Below are 25,692 nucleotides of genomic sequence, written 5' to 3' on the forward strand. Positions count from 1 at the left end.
AGGTTTCCGCCCGAGGCTACGCCCGCGCAGTCAAAGAAAAACCCGCATAGTTCCCGTTCCCGTGAGATTTCCGGGATTGCGTCATTTTACCGGGATAAAAAGTAGCCTATGTCCTTTCTCGTGTATCAAAATATCTCCATACCAAATTTCATGAAAATTGGTTCTGTAGTTTAGGCGTGATTGAGTAACATACAGACAGAGTTACTTTCGCATTTATAATATCACATGGACAAATATTAATATTAGTATGGATATGGCCTTACCTACTCTTATTGTCATTAAAATTTTAAATGCAATAACTAGGTAGGGCAAATGAGAAATATACCGTATCATAATTAATCGCATGTTTCTAACAGTTATTAAACAACTAAACGTATCAAAGAATAAGAATTTACAGGAAATGATCACAGCAAATAGCAATATAATATTACACATTTCATGAATTATCGATAGATTCAATCAACGATGCAACATATAGCTTCAACTTAAGCTCTTCAATCTTATTCAAACTACCTACCTATTATTATTTATTTTAAAAATTATTGACAATAAATATGTAAAATTTGCGCAAACAAAAAATTTGCGCAAGCAAAAAAGGTTGTGTATGAATGGCTTAAATATTAAATGCATAATGGCGACTGCGTCAGATTTGCACTTGTCAATAATAAATTGTTGTCAGAATGCTCAAAACAAATAAATAATTGAATTTATTTTATTGATTATGTATCTTTTAAATAATTGTTACACTAAAAAAATTATAATTTGATAGATTTTCCCCTTTATACAGTGGTAACGGGGAATTTTATGCAAGTTTCCTATATTTATGCGTGCCTATAAAAATCGACGTATATTATATTATTTTATGTGAATATTACATACAAATCGTTTAAACCCGGTATTATATTCGGAACTACGCTGCTGCACACAAAACATCAAACAGAAGTTACGAGATATTCAAATTTGTAAGTAAAATTTACTATATTTGATACGCAAAAATCGATTTTTTACACGCAAGTTATTGTAAATAAAATTCTATTTCAATAATAAATTCTTACTTAAATAGACATAATTTGAGTTATTCAACGTATTAAATGCAAAAAGCGGAGTGCGAAGGTATTGTTACATCTGTTGCACTTATTGATTTTTTCAATAAATTATTTACGATGAAACACTTCGTTCTTTACCGAACATTAACAGCTGTGTCTGTAAAAAGCGCTCTTTCTGAACGGTCTTGTGTACGTATAAACGACTTTTCATTTTTAAATATTATGAAATACCTTTTTTTATTTTACTATTGAGAAATAAGCATAGGTCCCTAAATGTGTACTTATAATATTCATTTCAATAATTCAAAGGAATATCCTGCTTTGTTTTGTTTTCTTTACATTTATACTTCTTATCACATTAAAAACATTCAACAATATATTGCCACAGTAGAAAATACATTATTTTCATTAACTTCATCTCTCCATATGCAGAATTTTATCATATACCTATAGTACAATGGTTTCAGCTTTCAAAGTATTGCAATTAAAAATATATATATATTACACTGGCAGTTATGCCTTACTAATTATTGTTTAAAAAATAAAATTAATCATAATTTTCTGCATCTCAATTCTCAACATCATAATATATTATTGATAGCATATATTTTTACTAGTTGTGCCCCACAGTTTTACCCGCATTGCTCTGCTCTTAAATTAGTATTAGTGTGATGATATATAGGCTTTAGCCTTCCTCGATAAATGGACTATCTAACAGTGAAATAATTCTTCAAACCGAACCCATGGTTCCTAAGATTGGCGCGTTCAAGCAAACAAGCTCTTGAGCTTTATAATATTAGTAGACATTTCTAATTATTATAATTTGATTTTCAGGTAAATTCCACAATGGACGATCCAGCTTTGACTCGGGTATGTAATCTATATTATTTATTAAATATAAAAAAAAGACATGTGTCACTTGGGGACTGCCGCGGTAAAGCTATTGCATGCTATGCCTTCAGCCACACCTCCGCCCGTCGGAGTGGGGAGCGTGAGTTTTTTTCGTTACGGAATTTCTCGATTCGGTGCCCGCGCTCAACGCCCGCTATAGAAGCTATGCAATAGCTTAATAATATTGCATTGCAGTAGTTACAAATGTATTTCGAACATCTTATTTCAATGGTTATTGCTTAAATATTTATTATATTTGCTGCATTATGCGAATTAACATGATACTTTGATTAAATGTATTATATTTATTTATTCTTTATTGTACACTAGCTTTCCGCCTGCGGCTTCGCCCGCGTTTTCAAAGAAAAACCCGCATAGTTCCCGTTCTCGTGGGATTTCCGGGATAAAACCTAGCCTATGTTACTCGTGGATAATGTAGCTTTCGAATGGTGAAAGAATTTTTAAAATCGGTCCAGTAGTTTATGAGCCTATTCATTACAATCAAACAAACAAACAAAGTTTTCCTCTTTATAATATTAGTGTAGATAATATACCAAACATAAATAAGCTATACTATAATAATTAAATACAATGAAAACACACGGCACATACCTACGTACTAAAAAGCGGCCTTATTGCTCAAGAGCAATCTCTTCCAGGCAACCCTGATTGGTAAGGAATGTATGCTAGAACGCTAGAAAATAATAAGTAAAAAGAATCTTATTCCTAAGAACAGTAATGTGGCAGTGAGTGACTTGACAAATGGATCCAACTCAGTTTATGATGGCATTACCTTACCACCACTGATTTTGAGTGACCCCAAGTGACTATTGGAGTTTCAGTCTAGAATCCATACTAATATTATAAATGCGAAAGTAACTCTTTCTGTCTGTCTGTTACTCAATCACGCCTTAACTACTGAACCAATTTGCATGAAATTTGGTATAGAGATAATATTTTGATACCCGAGAAAGGACATAGGCTACTTTTTACCCCGGGACATATATGTTTTATCCCGGAAATCCCACGGGAACGGGAACTATGCGGGTTTATCTTTGACGGCGCGGGCGAAGCCGCGGGTGGAAAGCTAGTTGAATATAATGATGATTGATGTTTCTAGGTATGTCGCATGTGCCTTGACATCGACGTAAAGATGTACGACCTGACTGGGCACAAATTGCATCAAATATTCAACGAGGTGACGGGGATACCGGTAAGTACCTAAGTAATACATAATACTAAGTTGTAACTTAGTATTTTCATGATACGCGAGTATTATAGGCTAGAAGTGCCTAAGTTTTATGCACTAGATATTTCAATAACTTATATGTTATATAAGTATAATCCAAATGCGTTCATTTCACATGAAGAAGTATTCTTAAAAACGAAATTTTTAATATATGTATTACGCTTCTGTTGGTCTTAGCGTGATGATATATGTATAGCCTATATCATTCCTCGATACATGGGCTATCTAACAGCGAACGAATTTATCAAATCGGTCCAGTAGTTTCTAAGATTAGCGCGTTCATACAAACAAACTCTTCAGCTTTATAATATTTGTATGTATTGTACAGATGTATCCATCCATTTTAGCGGAGTATTATTGCTGTTTTTGCGACATTTTTCTGCATGCTAAGACCAACAGGAGAGAAACCACGCAGATAAAACCGCGAAGCGCAGCTAGTCCATACTAATATTATAAATGCGAAAGTAAATCTGTCTGTCTGTCTGTTACTCAATCACGCCATAACTACTGAACCAATTTGCATGAAATTTAGTATAGAGATATTTTGATACCCGAGAAAGGACATAGGATAGGTTTTATCCCGGAAATCCCACGGGAACGGGAACTATGCGGGTTTTTCTTTGGCTGTGCGGGCGATGCCGCGGGTGGAAAGCTAGTAATTAATAAATCATGTTTAAAATCAATTAAAAGCTTTTAATTTTTAAAGTGTAGCCAGCTGTCAGGTGTACCCTTTTTAGCTATAGGGCAGATGCATTATAAATTTTTATCGATTTCCTACTGCTAATGGAAAAGAATACATAATCATATTTCACTATAATGGGTAGACTCGACGTCTGAGTGTGAATTTTTTATTATAAAATTGCCTCGCCGTCGCCGAAAGCGATTATTGAATTATTAGTGTATAGAGTCGTTAGTGAATATGTTATACTTGATTAATATGTACTACTAGATTTCCGCCCGCGGCTTCGCCTGCGTTTTCAAAGAAAAGCCCGCATAGTTCCCGTTCAAGTTGGATTTCCGGGATAAAACCTATTCTATGTGTTAATCCAAGTTACCCCCTATAAGTGTGCTAAATTTCTTTATAATCGGTTCAGTAGAATTTGCGTGAAAGACTAACAAACACACACCCATCCTCAGAAACTTTCGCATTTATAATATTAGTAGGATTCAGGTGTTTTTTTTTTGCGTGTCCGTTCTCTTACTCTACTTAAAAAAATTTAAAAAGGTTCTGAATTTGACTGTAATTTTTTTGGGCAATTGACTGTAACTTTTTACTGAACTTTCGATTGGCTGACCCGTTTTTGATGATTTTATTATTTGAAAGCCGAAAGGCCTTCTAGTTAGTCCCATTTCAATGTGTACAATTCAGACCATTAGAAAACGGTTAAGTTATTTATTCAAAATAATGACTTATTGAAGTGAAAGTTTTTTAGGCGCGTTGAGAGTAGAATTTCAAGGTCGCGTCATGGCAATGCCAAGGAAGTTTCACTTCTGACACGTGTGCTCGGCACACATGCTCTTTTTTTAAATTTTATAGATATATATTCAAGACATAGAGCCCGGTGATAGTCAGACGGACAGAGAAGTCTCAGCATTTTGGTCCCGTTTTACCCTTTGAGTACGAAACTCTAATGAATAATTTAAATATTCAAACTATAAAAAAAAATGTCGTTTTCAGATATCTGCTTCCGACAAGCTGCCTCAAAAGCTATGCTGGGAGTGCACGCAACGCCTGGTGTCCGCGCACAGCTTGCGGCGCAAGGCTCTTAGAGCACACAGCCTTCTGCTGGACATGCTGAATTCTGACAAATTTGTGAGTATCATCAAAAATAAGAGATTATTTTATTTATTTATTTATTACAAAGAACATGTTACATGCGTTTCAGTAAGATATATCATCTACTGCTACAAGAATTTCAGGACAGGACAATTTTCACACACGGCACGATCTGATCCCATACTAAGCTTTCCCTTGTGTTATGGAAACCAGATGGCTGATAAACATACATATATAATTTTAAATAAATGCTTATATAGATAATTAACACCCAGACACAGAGCAAACATCACACAAATATTTTCCCCGGGTGGGAATCGAACTCACGACCTCTGGCTTGGAAGGCAGGGCCACTACCAACCAAGCCAACCGGTCAGTCAAGAACAACAATGCTATCATCATCATCATCATCATCCTCAACAACATAAACGTCAACAGCAATACCATTATCATCATCATCATCAACAACAAAAATATGAACATTGTCGATATTTCTAAGACATTTTTATACAATATTGTTATTTCTGGGTTTTAGTAATTGTCCTATCACTTTTTAATCTCTATTTTTTTCAAGTGGATAAACAAGTATGGTAGATTTTAGTTTCGGCTATAACAAAAGGTGTGAACACTTTTGTTATAGCCTTATGTCTTAAAATAAAACGTATATATATTGAAGTAAAATTCGATTTCATTGTGACTTTAGCATTAATCCGACTTCCTGCAATATTAACGTAGGTTCCGCATTTTCAGATAACCGTACGCCACGTGAAATCAATAGACAGATGCAACCATCGTCTAGAATCCAATTTATCTAGCCATTTTTTACACGCAGACACACCTAACTCTACCACGTCATATAATAACAATAATACACCAAACGCAGAACCGAAAGTCGACCATTTCGACCAAAAAGTCGAAAATGACGACTTTGATACTAACAATGATGGCTACGAAGATAACGAGGAAGAGAAGACAGAAGAAACTGTTGAAGTTAAAGTTGAAAGTAACGAGATTTTTTTTGAGGAATGCGGTTTCGTCAGTGAAGACGATAAGACATTGAGTGAAGTGTGCAAAGTCAAGAGTAAAGTTAAAAACAAAGTTAAAGTTAAAAAGAAAGTCAAAGTGAAAGAGTATTTGGAAAAGATAAAGCAAATGGAGGGAAAAGATGAAAAGGAAAAGGTTAAGATAGAAGATAGAACAGAAGATAGCGCTACGGCGACGGTTGATAAGTAAGTATTGAAAGGTGGGGAAAGACTGCTCAATAAAATGGGATGTGTTTTTGAACTTTTTAGTGTTATTTCAAATTATACGAGTAAAATTCTGCTTAATATATAAATAAAAAAGCTAATTTAAATTGCATTATTTGTGAATTTACTTCGTTATAATATGAAACACTCAAGATTCGTATGAACAAAACAGTCTCATTCAATTGTTACCTAAAAATAACTGAAGCTCATATTTTTGTTCTGTTAAACTTGAAAATGGAAAATTTGTTCCAAAAATTACCTTAGACTATTTAAGAGGAGGCTCCCTAAATTTTATGTGAATTTGCATTAATATTCTGAAACAGTCACACATACAATCAAAATGGAACTTTAGTATATGATTTATTGGGCCTTTTTCTTTCCATGCACAAGACAGTTACGTAATTGTAATATTTTCGCTCGATTTATTTTTTATTCAAAAATTATGCCTTTTCAAGGTTTATTACATTTATTTAAAGATTTACTTGGACTCTATGTCTAAAATAAATGTTAACAATAAGAAAATATAGTTTACTATCCAATCCCAAGATATTTTTTCTCTAGATCAATTATTACTTTAGTTATAAACGAAATAAGAATTGAGACTTACAAGATTTAGTTTCGAGCTCGAACGCGATCAAAGAGCGCACGCGATTTTCAACTTTATTACGGCTGTGTTAGCGTCCAGCACCGTAGCGGTCTAGCCGGTCTCTCATTTATTTATTTATCTTTGGGAAACAGACAATACAATATATCTTATAAATAAGAGATAACAAACTATACACATATCAGCAAAGTTTCCACTAAAAATTTAAGTTCTTTAAAAAAATACACATTCAGTCACATACAGTCTAGTTGAGGATACAAATAAATATAGAAATAACAAGCATGAATACAATTCAAATATCACAGTTACTATTGCATTTATTTCGAACTTTGGTATTGTACGATTTGAATTTTTCGTAAAATAAATCAAGGTCTCAGTGCCAGAAACTACTTTAGAACGCCTGGTCTATCTATCCATTACTATTTCCACAGATTCAAAACCTCCGACGTGAAACGCCGTCGCACAAACGAGAACATAGACGAGAATCTATTCACAATCACCACTCTGACGTACGAAGAACAAATCGAACAGATAAACAAACGCAGCCAGTCGGAGCTGTATCTGGGCGCGACGTATAAGTGTGAGGTGTGCTTCAGGGGCTTCCACGTGCGGGCGCGGTACGACGCGCACGCCGTGCGGCACAGTGCGGTGAGCGACACGACACACGACACGACACACGACACACGACACACGACACGACACACGACACACGACTCAAGACACAAGACACGAGCGAGACATGAGGGGAAAGGCTTACTGTTGCACACTATTGCTAACAATGTCATGCTTTTAATAAACGACGATGAGCTAGTAGGCAAAAAACTCCAGAGCCTCGCCCACCGTCGCAGAGTGGCAAGTTTATCGGTTTTTTACCGGATACACTTTGGAGAGTGCGCTGCGGAATTGCACGACCTAATTCCGCCATCCCCATTTTTCCATCGTTCGTCGAGGCGCACAGATTCCAGGCATCGCCACATGGTTGACGTTCCATGTACCCGGACAAAGCGGTTCGGATCGTCATTCTTTATTCGAACCGCTAGGGACTGGAACATGCTTCCTGAATCTGTGTTCCCCGACGAGTACAATTTGGAGGTCTTCAAGAGGAGAGTGAACAGGTACATTTTAGGGAAGCGCGCTCCATCTTAGGCCACATCTCAGCTTACCATCAGGCGAGATTGTGGCCAAGCGCTCCCCTATTGTACAATAAAAAAAAAAAAAAAAAAAAAAAAATGCTAAAAATTACGAACAATCGCAAAAAATTACAAAAAATCATTGATAAAGACACTAAAAACACTATAAAATACACTAAAACTGTGTCAAAAGCCATTTAAGACACTTAACCTAGCCAACTTCATGATAAATACACTTGTCAAAAGCAATTTAAGACACTTAACCTAGCCAACTTCATGATAAATACACTTGTCAAAAGCAATTTAAGACACTTAACCAAGCCAACTTCATGATAAATACACTTGTCAAAAGCAATTTAAGACACTTAACCAAGCCAACTTCATGATAAATACACTTGTCAAAAGCAATTTAAGACACTTAACCAAGCCAACTTCATGATAAATACACTTGTCAAAAGCAATTTAAGACACTTAACCAAGCCAACTTCATGATAAATACACTTGTCAAAAGCAATTTAAGACACTTAACCTACAATACAAGAAACACACACACAAACAGAGCAGACAAACAAACGCAGCCAGTCGGAACTGTAACTTCAGAAATTTTGTAAAGAAAACTTCAAAATTAAAAAAATGGACGACTAATACAATACTTACGAAAACCATAAAAAAATATAAAGATGGATATTTCTAGAAGAAGTCTAATTGAATAAATAAATTATTGGCTTTGAAAAAAAGAATGGAGGGAGAAATAATGTATATGACTAGCTGTGCCGCGCGGTTTCACCCGCGTAGCTCCGCTCCTGTTGGTCTTAGCGTGATAATATATAGCCTATATTACTCGTAGATAATGTAGCTTTCGAATGGTGAAAGAATTTTTAAAATCGGTCTAGTAGTTTATGAGCCTGTTCATTACAATCAAACAAACAAACAAAGTTTTCCTCTAGTTACGGCCCTGCCTTCATACAAAACTGCCGAATACGCCGTTCGCACGGGAATAGAATGTGGGTGCGATTTCCCTTAGTTAGCATCCAAGCTTACGTCTTTATAATTATTATAATGTATAAATTCATTCTTTGACTCCGGTCTGCATCGTGCAGACATGGGTGTAAAAGTTTCACTTTAGTCATTAAATGTAGTTTCTCTTTCTAAGTATATCTGAGTTTCTTTTGGGGCCTCCGGCTGCGGGACATGTAATTCTCTTCATAATATTAGTGTAGATGTATACGATGCCTAAAGAAAAAAAAAATATACTTATTATTTTCATCAAATTTCAGGAATCCGGTGCATTCGAATGCTTCATTTGCAAGACTAGGCTGAAAACCGGGCGCGCCCTGCGCAAGCACATCACATCGCAACACACGGAGCAATTCAGTTGTAGGGGATGTCCGTTTGTCACGAGAAATAGGTATTTATTATTATTTGTCTTATATATATTATAGTACTATAAGAAATAACACGCGAGGCCGGGCTAAATATTAGTTTGAATGTAATAAGAATGTACTGCGATACACAGCTACCTAATTGATGTAGGTAGTTGATAACAAATCGCAGCAAGTCAACGACTATTTGTAAAATGAGGGTAGTTGTGTCAAATGTCGTATAAACAACGTCCGAGCCCCCCCCCCCCCCCTCGTACAAATGCGCCACGAGTCCAAAGAAAGTGGCAATTTATAGTATTCGACAGCTAAGCATGTTTTGACAGGAAATAGTGAATATTATTCATCCAAAAAATTATGAAATCAAATGTTACGTCTAACATTGCATTTTTTCACGCTTAAACTCATGAAATTGTTGTATTTTCACCGATCCATAATAAGTGTACAAAGTTTGAATTAAATCTGTCCGTTTAGAGTCAAAATCAAGTATCGAGGAGTCAGTAACATACAAACATAATGTGAAACTAATAATATATAGGTGTGTTAATAAGTACATACCTCTAAAAATAAAAGATCGTGTGTGCCGAGCTTACGTGTCAGAAGTGAAACTTCTTTGGAAAGTCAAAGATTAGAAAATCGTTGCCATGACGCGACCTTGAAATTTTATTATCAACGCGCCTAAAGAAGTTTCACTTCGAAATAAATTTGATAAAAAGTCTTTTTTTTTTTTTAATTTCGAGACGTAAACATATTTTTTTTTCTTTCTTTCAGAGGTGTTGCAAGGGAGCATGAAAAATGGCACGCAGGAACCAAATATCAGTGTCCACACTGTCCCAGTCAGTTTGAGTGAGTATTTATCACTACATAGTATAAAACAAAGTCGCTTTCTCTGTCCCTATGTCCCTTTGTATGCTTAAATCTTTAAAACTACGCAACGGATTTTGATGCGTTTTTTTAATAGATAGAGTGATTCAAGAGGAAGGTTTTAGTATTTAATTTATTAGGTTTTAAACAAAGCGGGCGAAGCCGCCGGCGGTAAGCTAATTTATTTATATCTATAACTAACTGCGCTTTGCGGTTTCACCCGCATTGCTCTGCTCCTATTGGTCTTAGCGTGATTATAATTATATAGCCTATCCTTCCTCGATGAATGGCCTATCTAACACCGTAAGAATTTTTCAAATCGGACCAGTAGTTGCCGAGATTAGCGCGTTCAAACAAACTCTTCAGCTTTATAATATTAGTATAGTATACAGTTTTCGCCCCCGAATTTGTTCGTAGTAGATAAAAAAAATTAGGAGGCAAAGGCCGAAAGGATGCATAGGTACATTTTAAAAAAACACCATCCATACTAATATTATAAATACGAAAGTAACTCTGTCTGTCTGTCTGTTACTCAATCACGCCTTAACTACTGAACCAATGTGCATGAAATTTGATTTAGAGATATTTTGATACCCGAGAAAGGACATAGGATGGGTTTTATCCCGGAAATCCCACGGGAATGGGAACTATGCAGGTTTTTCTTTGACTGCGCGGGCAATGCCGCGGGTGGAAAGCTAGTAACAATATATGGGTACTTTTTTGGGTTTTCATTATTTTTATAGAGGCAAAAGTAATTTTAAGATAATTATTTTGAAAAATTTTATATTTTTTGAATAATGAAATGTCATAGCATCTAATCTGAGATTCGCGGGTTCGAATCCCGCCGAGAGCATCATAATTTTTCAATTACTAATTTTAAATTGCATCAAGTACATATTTATCAAGCTACATCTAACCAAAAATCCCATCATTTCCAGCAAAGTGACAACCTACCTGGGCCACGTGAGGATCAAACATGTATCCGATTTCGTGTGCGAACTCTGCGGCTATACATTCCTTAGCAGGAAGGGTATAGACGTTCACAAGAAGAAGAAACACCGATTGGCCGCTGATACGGTGAGTTTTGACGGTTTTAAACCCGTTTTTTATGGTAGTAATTGTATAATAGGATTTTAAGCTATTGCATAGCTTCTATCGCGGGCCTTGAGCGCGGGGAGCGAATCGAGAAATTCCGTAACGAAAAAACCTCACGCTCCCCACGGGGACGGGCGGAGGTGTGGCTTGAAGGCATAGCATGCAATAGCGCAACCGCCCCACTCCCCGAGTGACATACGCCGTTTTGGCAGTATTTGACGGTAGTAATTGGGGATATTTTCTACGTAAGCTGGGACTAAAAATTTTTTTTAAGTCTTTGGATTTATGACCGTTTTTAGCAACCATTTAAGCTGATATGGTCAGTTTTAACTGGTTTTATTCCCATTTTGATAATTACATTTTTCCAAAATGCGTTACAATGCGTTAAAATATTTAAGTCCTTAAGTTTTTAGAAGTTTACTACACAAAAGCATCTTATGTATAATAGTCTCACATAAAGACGAGAATCCGGGGATAATGCTAATATTTCTATAGTGAAGTCCCATGTCCCCAAGTGGGGTAAGGGGCAGATGCATTATACATCTGTTTCACTGATCAATTTTCTTTAGGGACAAGTAGGTGATCAGCCTTCTGTGTCCTACCAGACCGAGATATTTTTTTTCTTCGTCTCCACCGGGAATCGAACCCGGGACCTAACGTTAACCTAGGTTCTACGCTAACGCGTCAACTTCTGTACCAAGGAAGCGGTCATTTATATTTCTATAGCTCATATTATGTTATTCTGGTACATAAGCTACATCACTGCAAAGTATGATCAAAGTTAATTTAATGATTTTCGCTTGAAATACTAACAAACATACATCCATCCACATAATTTATAAATATTAGTTGAAAATTGTCCTGAAATATAAAGGACAATGGGAAACAAATGTATGGAGTCTGGGCCCACCCCGCAATAGTAACATGTAATATACCATTGCATACATTGAGATAATATTAATATGGAGACGATACCGCCTACATCACTTATGTTCCACTCAACATACGTCATGTGGCGTAACTGCACTCAGTCGCTTGCTCGCTCATTGGCGCGAACGTCACGCTCATTTTTTATTTGTTTTAAAGTGAAACGCATCAAATATGCCTACGTGTGTGTTACGATATTGCACAAATAATACAAAGAATACGGAAAAGTGCAAAGGAATAACTTTTCATCAGTAAGTAACTAGATAATAATTTTTAAAACTTAGTTAGAGCAAAATTTTTGGCGGGCGACATTTTGTCATAGATTAAAAATTTAAGATATGACATTGGGCATGAAATAAGTGTTGTTAGTAATATTTGCTGGCGTATATTTTTATAGTATAAAATAATAATTTTACATATTTAGAAAAGCATAGACTGGTTGTTAATTGAAAAAAGGTGAAATCATGAAATATGAAAATCAATTACTCAATCACCAATTTTTTTTTGTTAATTGATTTTAATCAAGTTTTTAATTGATATTGTATAAGCTACTGACTTGAACGTATAATTGAATTATTATTTATTTATCTGCACTAATATTATAAAGAGGAAAACTTTGTTTGTTTGTTTGATTGTAATTAATAGGCTCATAAACTACTGGACCGATTTTGATGAAAGGAGAATGCCCATTTTTGGTACTGGTTTTTCTCATGCATCAAGACAACAATACTATTAAAAAAAATCTCGGCAATTTAGAGGCCTTCTTACCATCGGAAAATATATTTTGAACAGGGAATGTTTTGTAAAATCTAATAAGACATGTAATTGTTTAGATCCGTTATTATAGATTTAGTGTCCATTACCGGTTACCACGGTAACCAAGCGGTAACTTATTACATTTACTATGGTAAATAGCTAAATGTATTAATATCGATTATATTATTGTTTTCATTGAATTACAAAAAAATTCAATTAACATAAAATCACTCTTTAAGGTATTGTTTATACACTGTAGGTTGTTTTAACAAAGATAGTGAAGTAAAATAATATAAATATGTATATATAAAAAAAATATTATTATGACATAGCTTGGTAGGTAACCAGTTATTTCTTATTTGTTTCTTTCTTCGAATATGTAGTGAAAAAATGATTCAAACAACAACAACAACAACAACATGTAAACCGAATAAAAACTCAATTGGCATTTTTTAAGTATATATTTAGGTTTTCTTGAAATCCGTCCCGGAAGATTTCTGGTGCCTACCTACACTAGCCGATGAACAGATAGACTTTGTCTGAAAGCATAAGCTCTACGCATATATTAAATATGTTAATCGAAAAATAACCTTTGGACGATAAAATGTTACCTAAATCACACATAAACCTAACTAAATCGGGGTTATTTAAGTTTTGAGGTTATTTCACATTTTTCTCAATATCTTGAAAACCCCTGTTTTTATCACAAAAAAATCAATTGGTAAAAATCTTTTGAATATCGAAGAACCCTCCAAAACCACTCTGGCATTGACGCAACACTGTACTGTGGTCCATACTTTCATGGGCATTCTCCTTTGGCACAGACAATCTTAAGACCCTGAGAAAGAAGTTTTTATTGCGAAATATGTGCCACGGGCGAAGCCGGGGCGGACCGCTAGTTCAGAGATAAGTAATTAATATTTTTTCTATTCAAGGTTTCCATGTCTGGGCCGTGAAGAAAGGGAAACATTATTTTTTTTTTCTAAAAAAGGCTCAATTTGTAAGGAATAAAACTTCCCATAGCCCTGACTGAACCTAAAACACGAAAAAAATTAAATTATTCCATATGACGTCACTATTTACATCATCCTATATTATATGCCAGATATTGTTAGCCCCACGTAGTAAAGTCAGTTTATACCTAAAATAAATATTAAGTAAGTACAAAGAAAATTTCAAGTCAACGTGCATGTAAGGAGTGGCACCCAATAAAATAGACAGAATGAAACAAAGTGTCGCCTCTATAGCGGTGAGTCAGTGACATCGCATAATCTATGACTGTCTAGCCGTCATTCGCGCGCCCCGCGCCGCCGCGCTTGGCGCACAGATTTTGTTCGTGGTGTCTGCTCCATATTAATATTATCTCAATGATTGCATAGGGCTTTTTAAGCGGAACATTATTTATTATTACAACTATGGTCAAATGTTAGTACTTTCGGCGTCTTAAAGTATTTTAATCTAACTTATTATTTATGGATTTTTATAAGGTACAATGGTAATAATACACGTATTTCACTTTAAATAAGATTTATTCGTCGTCCTGTACATCGATTACAATTACATCGTTTAAAAAAGCCGCGGGGGCCAGGAATGGTTGTTATCTCCCAACTCCTAGGTACCAAATCAAAGATATTATATGAGCGCAAGTACCTACAGTTCGCCGTCCGGTCAAGCAAGTACAATAATATTGTGTTATCGCGTTTCTTCCAACTTGGTTTCGATCAATTAATACGGTAAATTATAATATAATTATTACGGTAATTAATAATTTACATGTAATACGGTTCTAACACTATTCGGTAATATATTGAAGTAAACTACGATAATTAATTGCAGGGATTGGGATCACTTTTATGACAGTATAACTCCGAAAGTACTGACTTTTAACCTTTGATGTAATACTAAGTTTTATTCGGTATAAAAATACCAATTCATTCGTGAGTTTCTCACTTCTATTGAGAGGTGGGCCCACCATTACTCATTGTCCTTTATTGTTTTATTTATTTAAGACATTTAACCATTTCCCCAGCTACAAGCAACTCTACAAGGGCCATACTGTGAAATATGCGACGTGAAGTTCGTGTCAGAGGAGGCTCATTCGAGACACTTGAAGTTGTCGTCGAAACACAGCAGCGATAGCGATCCGTGAGTGGTGTTTGTGTGATAATTACTAGTTATCCATATAAATTTATAAAGAACTAGCGGTCCGCCCCGGCTTCGCCCGTGGTACATGTTTACGTTTTCTCTACATAAGAACCATCCTCGTACTTCAAGGAATATAATAAAAAAAGAATTATCGAAATCGGTTCAGCCGTTCTCGAGTTATGGAATTACAACGAAAAGTGGCATTGATTTTTATATATTAGATAGAAAAAATTCATTCACTGAGCGGGACTCGAACCCGCATCCTTTCGCGCCATTCCGGGGCAGATGCCAGACCAACTCAATGAAATAAAATGAAATGAAATGATTTATTTTGCAAGAAATGTGGAAGATTAACATAATTCATTGTTCAGCACAAATCGCCAATTGATTGGCATGCAAAAATTAACAATAGAATGTCAATGTCACACTACATAAATATCATTTTTTACAATCTTTCTTAATATATATAAATCTCGTGTCACAATGTTTGTCCTCAATGGACTCCTAAACCACTTAACCGATTATAATAAAATTCGCACACCATGTGCAGTTCAATCCAACTTGAGAGATAGGATAGGTTTTATCCCGAAAATCCCACGGGAAAGGGAACTTTGCGGGGTTTTCTCTGAAAACGCGGGCGAAGCCGCGGGCGGAAAGCTAGTTATATAATATAAGTCAAATCGTGACCCGCCAGAGCGATCGAATTTATTCCATTCTTTCAGTTTTATGTGTCTTAGTGTTATGTAGCATGTTTTGACATTAAATAGTGACAACTATAATGACAACTATTCATCCACAAAAATATTAAATCAAAAGTTACTTCTAACATATAATTAATTCTCACAGGAATCGAATCCGCAACGATTCGCAAAGCATGAGTTCGCTAGAAAAGGGCGTGGCCGTTAGACGCGGTGATCGACGGATGATGATGCATCGACAGGATGATGATAACCCCGCTGAGGTGATCACTTGTGAACAGGTAATAATTATTATCTATATAAGTATTTATTTAAAACTAGCTTTCCACCCGCGGCTTCGCCCGCGCATTCAAAGAAAAACCCACATAGTTCCCGTTCCCGTGGGATTTCCGGGATTGCGTCATTTTCCCGGGATAAAAAGTAGCCTATGTCCTTTCTCGGGTATCAAAATATCTCCATACTAAATTTCATGAAAATTGGTTTAGTAGTTTAGGCGTGATTGAGTAACAGACAGACAGACAGACAGAGTTACTTTCGCATTTATAATATTAGTATGGATTATATATGTATGTTTATCAGCCATCTGGTTTCCATAACACAAGCGAAAGATTAGTATGGGATCAGATCGTGCCGTGTGTGAACAATTGTCCTGAAATATTTATTTATTTTATTATTATTGTAATGCAAGCATAAAACACATACGCATTTACATTAAGCTATACAAATGACGTAAAACCTATACACAATCTATATACATATAATAAATCTGTAGAAGGGTCAATTCTGTACATTGAAAATATTGAAAAAATAAATAGCAGGCGGTGTTACTGGATCGATACCAAACCCAAATATGTGATTAAAAAAATGTTTGTGTGTCTGTCTGTCTGTCTGTCTGTCTGTATGTTCAGGCATCACGTGAAAACTAACGGTTCGATTTCGATGAAACTTGGTATTATACTTTATTATCCTGGGCATAAAATAGGATACTTTTTATCCCGGAAAAATACGTAGAAAAAAAATAAATCTTAACTTTTCTTAATTTTTCCGCGCGGACGGAGTCGCGGGCGAAAGCTAGTCTATAATATAAAAATGAATCGCAAAATTTGTTGGTAAGCGCATAACTCGAGAACGGCTGAACCGATTTCGTTAATTCTTTTTTTATAATATTCCTTGAAGTACAAGGATGGTTCTTATGGAGAGAAAACGTAAACATGTACCACGGGCGAAGCCGGGGCGGACCGCTAGTTCATAACTACAGATTCTATAGACGCGGCTTCGCTCGCGTACTCTAAGGAAAATTTCATGGGAATGACAAGTTTTAACGCGAAAGTAACTCTGTCTGTCTGTCTGTTACTCAATCACGCCTAAACTACTGAACCAATTTGCATGAAATTTGGTATGGAGATATTTTGATACCCGAGAAAGGACATAGGCTACCTTTTATTGCGAAATATGTACCACGGGAGAAGCCGGGGCGGACCTCTAGTTCGCTATAAATTTTGCATCTTCACCTTATTATTATTACCATATCATCAACATCATCACCTTATAAATATCATCACGTTTCATCTTCAATAATCGTTACTAATAAATGAAATGAAATACGATTATTATGGTTACATCTTTAATATATATAAATCTCGTGTCACAATGTTTGTCCTCAATGGACTCCTAAACCACTTAACCGATTATAATAAAATTCGCACACCATGTGCAGTTCGATCCAACTTGAGAGATAGGATAGGTTTTATCCCGGAAATCCCTGGGGAACAGGAACTATGCGGGTTTTTCTTTGATAACGCGGGCGAAGCCGCGGGCGGAAAGCTAGTAAATAAATAATATGGATCCTTTTAAATGGACCCTTTCATAAGGATAGGAAAGGATAATGATGGATTAGGATAAGGATAAGGATTTTCAACAAAGTACAGCAAATCTGCCCTGACATCATCTATTCAAGTTTCCCATACGTAACATTTACTAGTTGCGCTCCGCGGTTTCACTCGCGTGTTTCCACTTCTGTTGGTCTTAGCGTGATGATATATAGCCTATAGCCTTCCTCGATAAATGGGCTATCTAATACCGAAATATTTTTTCCAATCGGACCAGTAGTTCCTGAGATTAGCGCGTTCAAACCAACAAACTCTTCAGCTTTATAATATTAGTGTAGATTTAATCCACTCAACTCCGGGCAGTTGTATCTATTATGATTATCCAATACACATTTTAATATATTTTTCCTTTATTACAGTGTGGTGTGCAATTAAACGGTTTGCGTCTATACGCCCAGCACTTCCGCAGAGTGCACCCGGACAAGAATCGAACCAAGTACCCGGCCATGAAAACACCGGCCATGTGCGAACAGTGCGGACGTATATTTCAGGTTCGTATCACTACATAGTATAAAACAAAGTCGCTTTCTCTATGTCCCTATGTCCCTTTGTACGTTTAAATTTTTAAGACTACGCAACGGATTTTGATGCGGTTTTTTTAAATAGATAGAGTGATTCAAGAGGAAGGTTTTAGTACTTATATAATTTATTAGGGTTTAGACAAAGCGGGCAAAGCCGCGGGGAGTAAGCTAGTTGAATTATATAAAAAGAGCGTATGTGCCGGGCACAAGTGTCAGAAGTGAAACTTCTTTGGCAAGATTCCAAGGTATCAAATTCGTCGCCTTATACCGTGACGAGACGGTATTGCCATGACGCAACATTGAAATTTTACTCTCAACGCGCCTAAAGATGTTTCACTTCAAAAAATTTGATTATTCCTGGAGGATGTGAAACATCGACATTATTTTGTAAGACGAATTTAGTGAAAACACTACTGCATCAATATATATCATCATTTTGGTATCTTTAAATTGTGCCAAAGAAGTTTCACTTCTAACACGTGTGCTCGGCACGCACGCTCTTTTATTTTTATTTTACAACTATTCCAAACTATTCAGTTACAATGTTCATAACATTGTAACTGATTTCATCTATCTATATTATATTGTAGATCACATTGTAGATGGAATTTTCTTTTATCTTTGTATCTTTATCTATCTTTTTTTCAATCTTTCAGAGCAAAGCGCTGCTAAAAGATCACATGTGGGTGCACACAGGCGAGAAACGTTTCAAGTGCGACCGCTGTGACAAGAGTTTTACGCAAAAAACTAACCTCGTGTTTCACATGCGTGTACATAGCGCTACGAGACCGTCTTACGAGTGTCCAGTTTGCGGGAAACACTTTGCGTTCTATAATAACCGGCGAAGGCACATGTTTGTGAGTATTTTTCGGTTTGAGGATGGAAAATATGGGTTGAGGATGACGAGGATGTGTTGAGGATGACGAGGATGTGGTGAGGATGGGTTCAGGATGACAAGGATACGTTGAGGATGGCTAGGAGGGCTTGAGGATGGAAGTTATGGTGTTAGCATACTTTAACTTACAGATGATAGTGGTATGTCGAGGATATATAAATTTCAAGTAGTAAGACCAACCTCGTGTTTCACATGCGTGTACATAGCGCTACGAGACCGTCTTACGAGTGTCCAGTTTGCGGGAAACACTTTGCGTTCTATAATAACCGGCGAAGGCACATGTTTGTGAGTATTTTTCGGTTTGAGGATGGAAAATATGGGTTGAGGATGACGAGGATGTGTTGAGGATGACGAGGATGTGGTGAGGATGGGTTCAGGATGACAAGGATACGTTGAGGATGGCTAGGAGGGCTTGAGGATGGAAGTTATGGTGTTAGCATACTTTAACTTACAGATGATAGTGGTATGTCGAGGATATATAAATTTCAAGTAGTAAGACCAACATTGTGTTTCACATGCGCGTGCATAGCGCTACGAGACCGTCTTACGAGTGTCCAGTTTGCGGGAAACACTTTGCGTTCTATAATAATCGGCGTGGGCACATGTTTGTGAGTATTTTACGGTTTGAGGATGGAAAATATGGGTTAGGATGACGAGGATGTGTTGAGGATGATGAATATGGGTTGAGGATGGCGAGGATGTATGTTTACAATCGATATATGTTTATTAGTCGATTGTTTGATTATTTAATTCATCGATTCATTCATACTTATACATATTATAAAGCTGAAGAGTGTGTTTGTTTGTTTGAACGCGCTAATCTCAAAAACTACTGGTCCGATTTGAAAAATTCTTTCGGTGTTGGATAGCCCATTTATCGAGGAAGGCTATAGGCTATATATCATCACGCCAAGACCAACAGGATCGAAGCAATGCGGGTGAAACCGCGGGAAACAGTTAGTTAATTATAAATCTGATTGATATACGGTTCATTCAACAATCAATCAATTGATTTTATTCGTTTGATTGATTGTTCGATTGTTTATTCGTTCGATTGATTGATTATTTATTCGTTCGATTTATCCTTTTTGACTGGCCGGTTGGCTTGATTGGTAGACCGACCCTGCCTTCCAAGTCATTGGTCGTGGGTTCGATTCCCACCCGGGGCAAGTATTTGTGTGATGAACATAGATGTTTGCTCAGTGTCTGGGTGTTAATAGGCATGACGAAAGATTTTTAAATCCTCTTCCATAATGTGTGTATACGTTTACTATACAAGAATAACCCTATATTTCGGTAATATACTTAAATTTAACGAAGATAAAAGCCATTTTTCAAAAAATATTTATTAACTGTGCCAAAACAGCTCGCAGCTGTCATGGCGTAGACGTGACGTCACGATTTAGTAAATACGTAATTATTTGTACGCATTGCGAAGAAAATTAAAAAAATATTTATTTAATATGTGTTATAGAAACGAATTTCAAAGTTTATATGTGGTGTGCAGTATTGCAGTGTGAATCCACATAAAAATAATTCTCAAAAATGTGTTAGTAATTATTTCAAGCGAGAAAATAATAAGAAATGATTGTAAAAGTTGGCGCGAAGAACCCCGAAACCACGTATTCGTGAATTCGCAATTATATTTCTGTTCTGAGTCGATAAAGCATACGTGAAACAATAGAAAATAAATAAAAATGCGTATTCTCAACATATTCATAACAACAAAATACATCTGACGTGAGTTGTTTATTTAAGCGTGACGTCACGCGTGTTTTAGTCAAAATGGCCAACTGCAGAATTTCAATGTTTTATTTTATTGATAATCTCATTAATCTTAATGTTTTTAAGATTTTTAAGTCACTATACTTAATTAATTTATTATATATTTTCCCTTAAAAACACTAATACGATCATTTATGGATACTGTCGTCATGCCTATTATCTCTATATAAGTATTTATTTAAAATTATACATGTATGTTTATCAGCCATCTGGTTTCTAAAACACAAGCGAAAGCTTAGTATGGGATCAGATCGTGCCGTGTGTGAAAATAGTCCCGAAATATTTATTTACTAGCTGTGCCGCGTAGTTTCACCCGCCTGGCTCCGCTCCTGTTGGTCTTAGCGTGATGATATATATTCTTCCTCGATGAATGGGCTATCTAACACCGAAAGAATTTTTCAAATCGGACCAGTCGTTCCCGAGATTAGCGCGTTCAAACAAACAAACAAACATAGAAACAAACAAACTCTTCAGCTTTATAATATTAGTATTTATTTTATTTTGTTGGAACAGATCCACACCGGTCTCAAGCCGTTCAAATGCGATACATGCGGCAAAGCGTTCACAACGTCCGGCGAACTGCGTGCGCATGTTGAACATGTTCACTTGAAGAAACCGTGGCCGAAACGGTCGAGACGTGCTAACGAGGACGCCTGGCGTTGCTTGCAGAGTGTCGAGGATTAGTGGGGGGTGAGTATATAGGTGGGAAAGTGGGGATGAAGGGGGTGGGGGGAAGAATACGTGGGATTAGGTAATTAGTGAATAAAAGGGGGGGTTATTCAATTATTGGTAGGGATATGTGGGAAAAATTGTGGGAGGTAAGATTCTAAGGGGAAAATGTGGGGGGATGTCTAAGTAGATAAGAAAAGGGGGGGTTAGGTATAGGTAGAATATAGTGTACTTGATTAAACCGTGGGCGAAACGGTCGAGAGGTGCTAACGAGGACGCCTGGCGTTGCTTGCAGAGTGTCGAGGATTAGTGGGGGGTTAGTATAAAAACAGGGGGTATGGGAAATAGGGATTAAAATTTAAAAAAGGGGAGTAGCTTCGTTAGTTAATACAGTGGAAGTTACTTAAGTAGTGAAAAAAGGGGGTTACTTAGATATAGGTAGGATATAATGCACTTGAAGAAACTATGGTCTAAATGGTCGAGACGTGCTAACGAGGACGCCTGGCGTTGCTTGCAGAGTGTCGAGGATTAGTGGGGGGTGAGTATATAGGCGGTAAAAGGGGGAGGGGGGTTAGTTGTGAAGAAACTATTTTTTTTTTTTTTTTACGACCTAACTTGAACTGATTTGTATTTTGTAAACGTATTTACACATAATATTATATACATATTAAAATTATTGCTTTTTTTTCAGGTAAAGTTATGGAGAATCTGGATGAAGAAATGCATTTTAATACAAAACATTCGTACATATAAAAATAATACAGAAAATTTTCTAAAGATAATTTTTTCGTGTAAAATATAAAATACTAGCTTACCACCTGCGGCTTTGCCCGCTTTGTCTAGAACCTTATAAATGATATACTAAAACCTTCCTCTTGAATCACTACATATTAATAAAACCGCATCAAAATCCGTTGCGTAGTTTTAAAGATTTAAGCATACAAAAGGACATAGGGACAGAGAAAGCGACTTTGTTTTATACTATGTAGTGATGCTGGCAAAGTTCACAAAATTGTATTTTTTAACACACTGTTATTAGCTTCACCTGTATGTCTGTATGTAACCGACTCCTTTACACTCGATTTTGACTTTAAACGGACAGATTTAATTCAAACTTTGTACACTTATCGACCGCCTCCTTGGTACAGTGGTTGACGCGTGAGCGTAGAACCGAGGGGTCCTGGGTTCGATTCCCGGTGGAGACGAAGAAAAAAAAAATGTCTCGGTCTGACAGGACACAGAAGACTGATCACCTACTTGTCCCTTAAGAAAATCGATCAGTGAAACAGATGTATAATGTATAATGCATCTGCCCCTTACCCCACTTGGGGACATGGGACTTCACTTTACACTTATCAATTATATCGGTGGTAATACAATTATTTCATGAGTTACATACATACTAGCTTTCCGCCCGCGGCTTCGCCCGCGTTTTCAAAGAAAAACCCGTTCCCGTAGGATTTCCGGGATAAAACCTATCCGATGTCCTTTCTCGGGTATCAAAATATCTCTATAGCAAATTTCATGCAAATTGGTTCAGTAGTTAAGGCGTGATTGAGTAACAGCCAGACAGAGTTACTTTCGCATTTATAATATTAGTATGGATAATAATTTATATTTAGTGAATTTAAAATATTATCAAGTACAGAAGTAGTTATATAAGAAAATGGTTTTTAAATTGGTTTTAAGTCTCTTTTTACATAAAAATTGAGTGCTAGATTCTATGTGGAATACAAAAAAAGAGCGTGTATGCCGAGCACACGTGTCAGAAGTGAAACTTCCTTAGCAAGATTCATAGATATCAAAATCGTCGCCTTACTCTATGTCGTGACGGTATTGCCATGACGCGATCTTGAAATTTTACTCTCAACGCGCCTAAAGAAGTTTCACTTCAAAAATACTTGGCAAAGATGTTAAAAAATTATCCAATGTTTCTATTTTATTAAATTATTTTATCCACCAGTAAACTACATCTATTTCTATATATGTCACAATTTGATCAGTCACTTTATTAAGTGCCTAGACTCCTTATTAAACGGCACTGATTAATTAACTGCCTGATTGATGCTTATGATTTTCATTTAATAGAGTAATTTAACATAAGAAATATATAATTAAATGATGTATATTTTTTGTAACTTTGTAAATATAAATCTCAGAAACGGCTTGACCGATTTAGATGAAATTTTCTGTGTACATTAAGTAAATCTTAGAGTATGTAAGTTATTTAAAACTGATAAAAGTAATCTATGTATATTTTTTTAGTAAATGTTTGAATATATGTCTGCTTCAGCATTATTATTAAATAATTATTATATGTATAATAATTTTAATTCTTTATAATATTACTAATATTATATTATGAGGTAGAAATTTGTGTCACATTTTTATAAGATTACTAGCTTTCCGCCGGCGGCTTTGCCCACGTTTTCAAAGAAAAACCCGCATAGTTCCCGTTCCCGTGGGATTTCCGGGATAAAACCTATCCTATGTGTTAATCCAACTTACCCTCTATATGTGTGCTAAATTTCATTGTAATCGGTTCAGTAGTATTTGTGTGAAAGAGTAACAAACACACACATACACATCTTTCGCAATTATAATATTAGAAGGATATGTATGCGACGTCAAATAATAATATTTTCCATATATTTATTCAAAATCTATACTAATGTTATATAGCTGAAGAATTTGTTTGTTTGAACGAGCTAATCTCAGGAACTACAGGTCCGATTTGAAAAATAATTTCACTGTTTTCTATATTTTTTTAATACATGCATTTTAACCGACTTCAAAAAAGAGAGGAGGTTCTCAATCCGATTGTATTTTTTGGCTTTGCTACCGCAGAACTTTGGACTGGATGAACCAACTTTGATAATTATTTTTTTATGTAAATTTCTTTAAGTTTTAAAGCGGTTTTTAGTTTTTTCTAATAAAAAAACAATTATTTATTGGATATATTAGATTATATATTTATGGCTTATTCGATATATTTAGATGTAAAATTAAAAATATGTACAGTATTAATTATTAAATAATATTAATTTTAATATTTATAATAGTGTGTGTATAATATTTAATAATTTATATTTGTATAGAATAATTTATTCTGTAGTTATAAGGATTTCCTTAGAATTAAAGTTTTAAATGTACTATAAAAAAAAATGTGTGCGTGTACTAGTGTACACACGTAGAAGTGAAACTTCTTTATGACCTTATTTCTCTAAAATTAATTTACTATATTATGTAACTTTACAGAAATACGTCGAATCACGCGTGGTAGGGATGGCGCGTAACGAAAAAATGTTACACTAAATTTTTTTCCAACCCCGATAAAGAAGTTTCACTTCAAAATTGATTTTTAGTAGAAATGTACCTTTTTATTTATTTCGTAGTTGTCTGTTGTATTATTATAAGGTAGATTATTAGTATTTCCTGATTATTTATATTACGGTGTTGTAGTTGAATTTATTTTTAAAATATCGAATAAAACATAATAGTAAAAGGTTTGCGATCGAAATTGTTAGAATTAGTGCGGAAATTTCAACGTTCCGCTTACAAATAGTTTGATCCACCAATGATATACAGGTGTCCCAGAAAGTAGTGATGAACGGAAGCTGGGACGTAGAAGACCTAGAGGGCTATCCGAATCACCCCCATGTATGTTATGCCATTTTTCGTATTTTCGGAGTTATGACGTTTTTTTCAATTTTTCATCTATCGCTGAGAACGAAGAGATTTTTATTTACGGTGACGTGAATTATTGCGCTAGATGCTCGATTTTTTTGTGTTCTAAGCTGAAAGATAGACCATCTACCTCCCAGTTTCCGTTCATCACTACTTTTTGGGACATTCTGTATAAGAAAATGAATTTGAAAAATATATCTGTATTATTTTCCAATTGGAATATGAATTACTATTATTATTTATTAATAAGAAAATATGAATAATTTTGTTGATATTCATTTTTCTATACATAATGTAGCGAGCAGGTTTATTTACAAGACAAATGTAATGTAATGGGAAGACTAATTTGTTCTCGTGTACATGTTTTAAACATAGAAATTTAATAACAAGACACTAGAAGTCGTAAGCACGCGTGACCTTGTCGCTACTCAGGTGACT

General features: G+C 35.6%; 1 protein-coding gene across 3 annotated transcripts; it reads left to right on the forward strand.

The window, feature by feature from the left end:
- Window positions 1-673: 673 nt before the first annotated feature.
- LOC123704713 (zinc finger protein 254-like) lies at window positions 674-22,313 on the forward strand. Of its 3 annotated transcripts, none has more exons than XM_045653152.1 (16): window positions 674-962; window positions 1,881-1,916; window positions 3,058-3,150; window positions 4,865-4,999; window positions 5,699-6,192; window positions 7,246-7,462; window positions 9,222-9,352; window positions 10,095-10,169; window positions 11,126-11,264; window positions 14,995-15,110; window positions 15,957-16,089; window positions 18,057-18,188; window positions 18,875-18,982; window positions 19,306-19,398; window positions 21,412-21,588; window positions 22,259-22,313. In XM_045653152.1, the coding sequence occupies exons 2-15, from the start codon at window positions 1,893-1,895 to the stop codon at window positions 21,580-21,582; spliced, it is 2,061 nt and encodes a 686-aa protein (XP_045509108.1). In that variant the 5' UTR covers window positions 674-962; window positions 1,881-1,892; the 3' UTR covers window positions 21,583-21,588; window positions 22,259-22,313. The 3 variants fall into 3 exon arrangements, with proteins under 3 accessions (XP_045509108.1, XP_045509110.1, XP_045509109.1); XM_045653154.1 differs by having other exon boundaries at window positions 5,714-6,192; XM_045653153.1 differs by lacking the exon at window positions 19,306-19,398 and having other exon boundaries at window positions 18,875-19,075.
- The last annotated feature ends 3,379 nt before the right edge of the window (window positions 22,314-25,692 follow it).

Source organism: Colias croceus, chromosome 30 (genome assembly GCF_905220415.1).
Source record: "Colias croceus chromosome 30, ilColCroc2.1".
NCBI lineage: Eukaryota > Metazoa > Arthropoda > Insecta > Lepidoptera > Pieridae > Colias > Colias croceus.

What these genes read in the sequence shown, in the direction of transcription:
- LOC123704713 (XM_045653153.1), top strand. Translation starts at nt 1,893, where the DNA reads ATGGACGATCCAGCTTTGACTCGG. An exon ending in ACGAGGTGACGGGGATACCG is followed by an intron (nt 3,151 to 4,864) that starts GTAAGTACCTAA and finishes TGTCGTTTTCAG; the next exon opens with ATATCTGCTTCCGACAAGCT. An exon ending in CACTGTCCCAGTCAGTTTGA is followed by an intron (nt 10,170 to 11,125) that starts GTGAGTATTTAT and finishes CATCATTTCCAG; the next exon opens with CAAAGTGACAACCTACCTGG.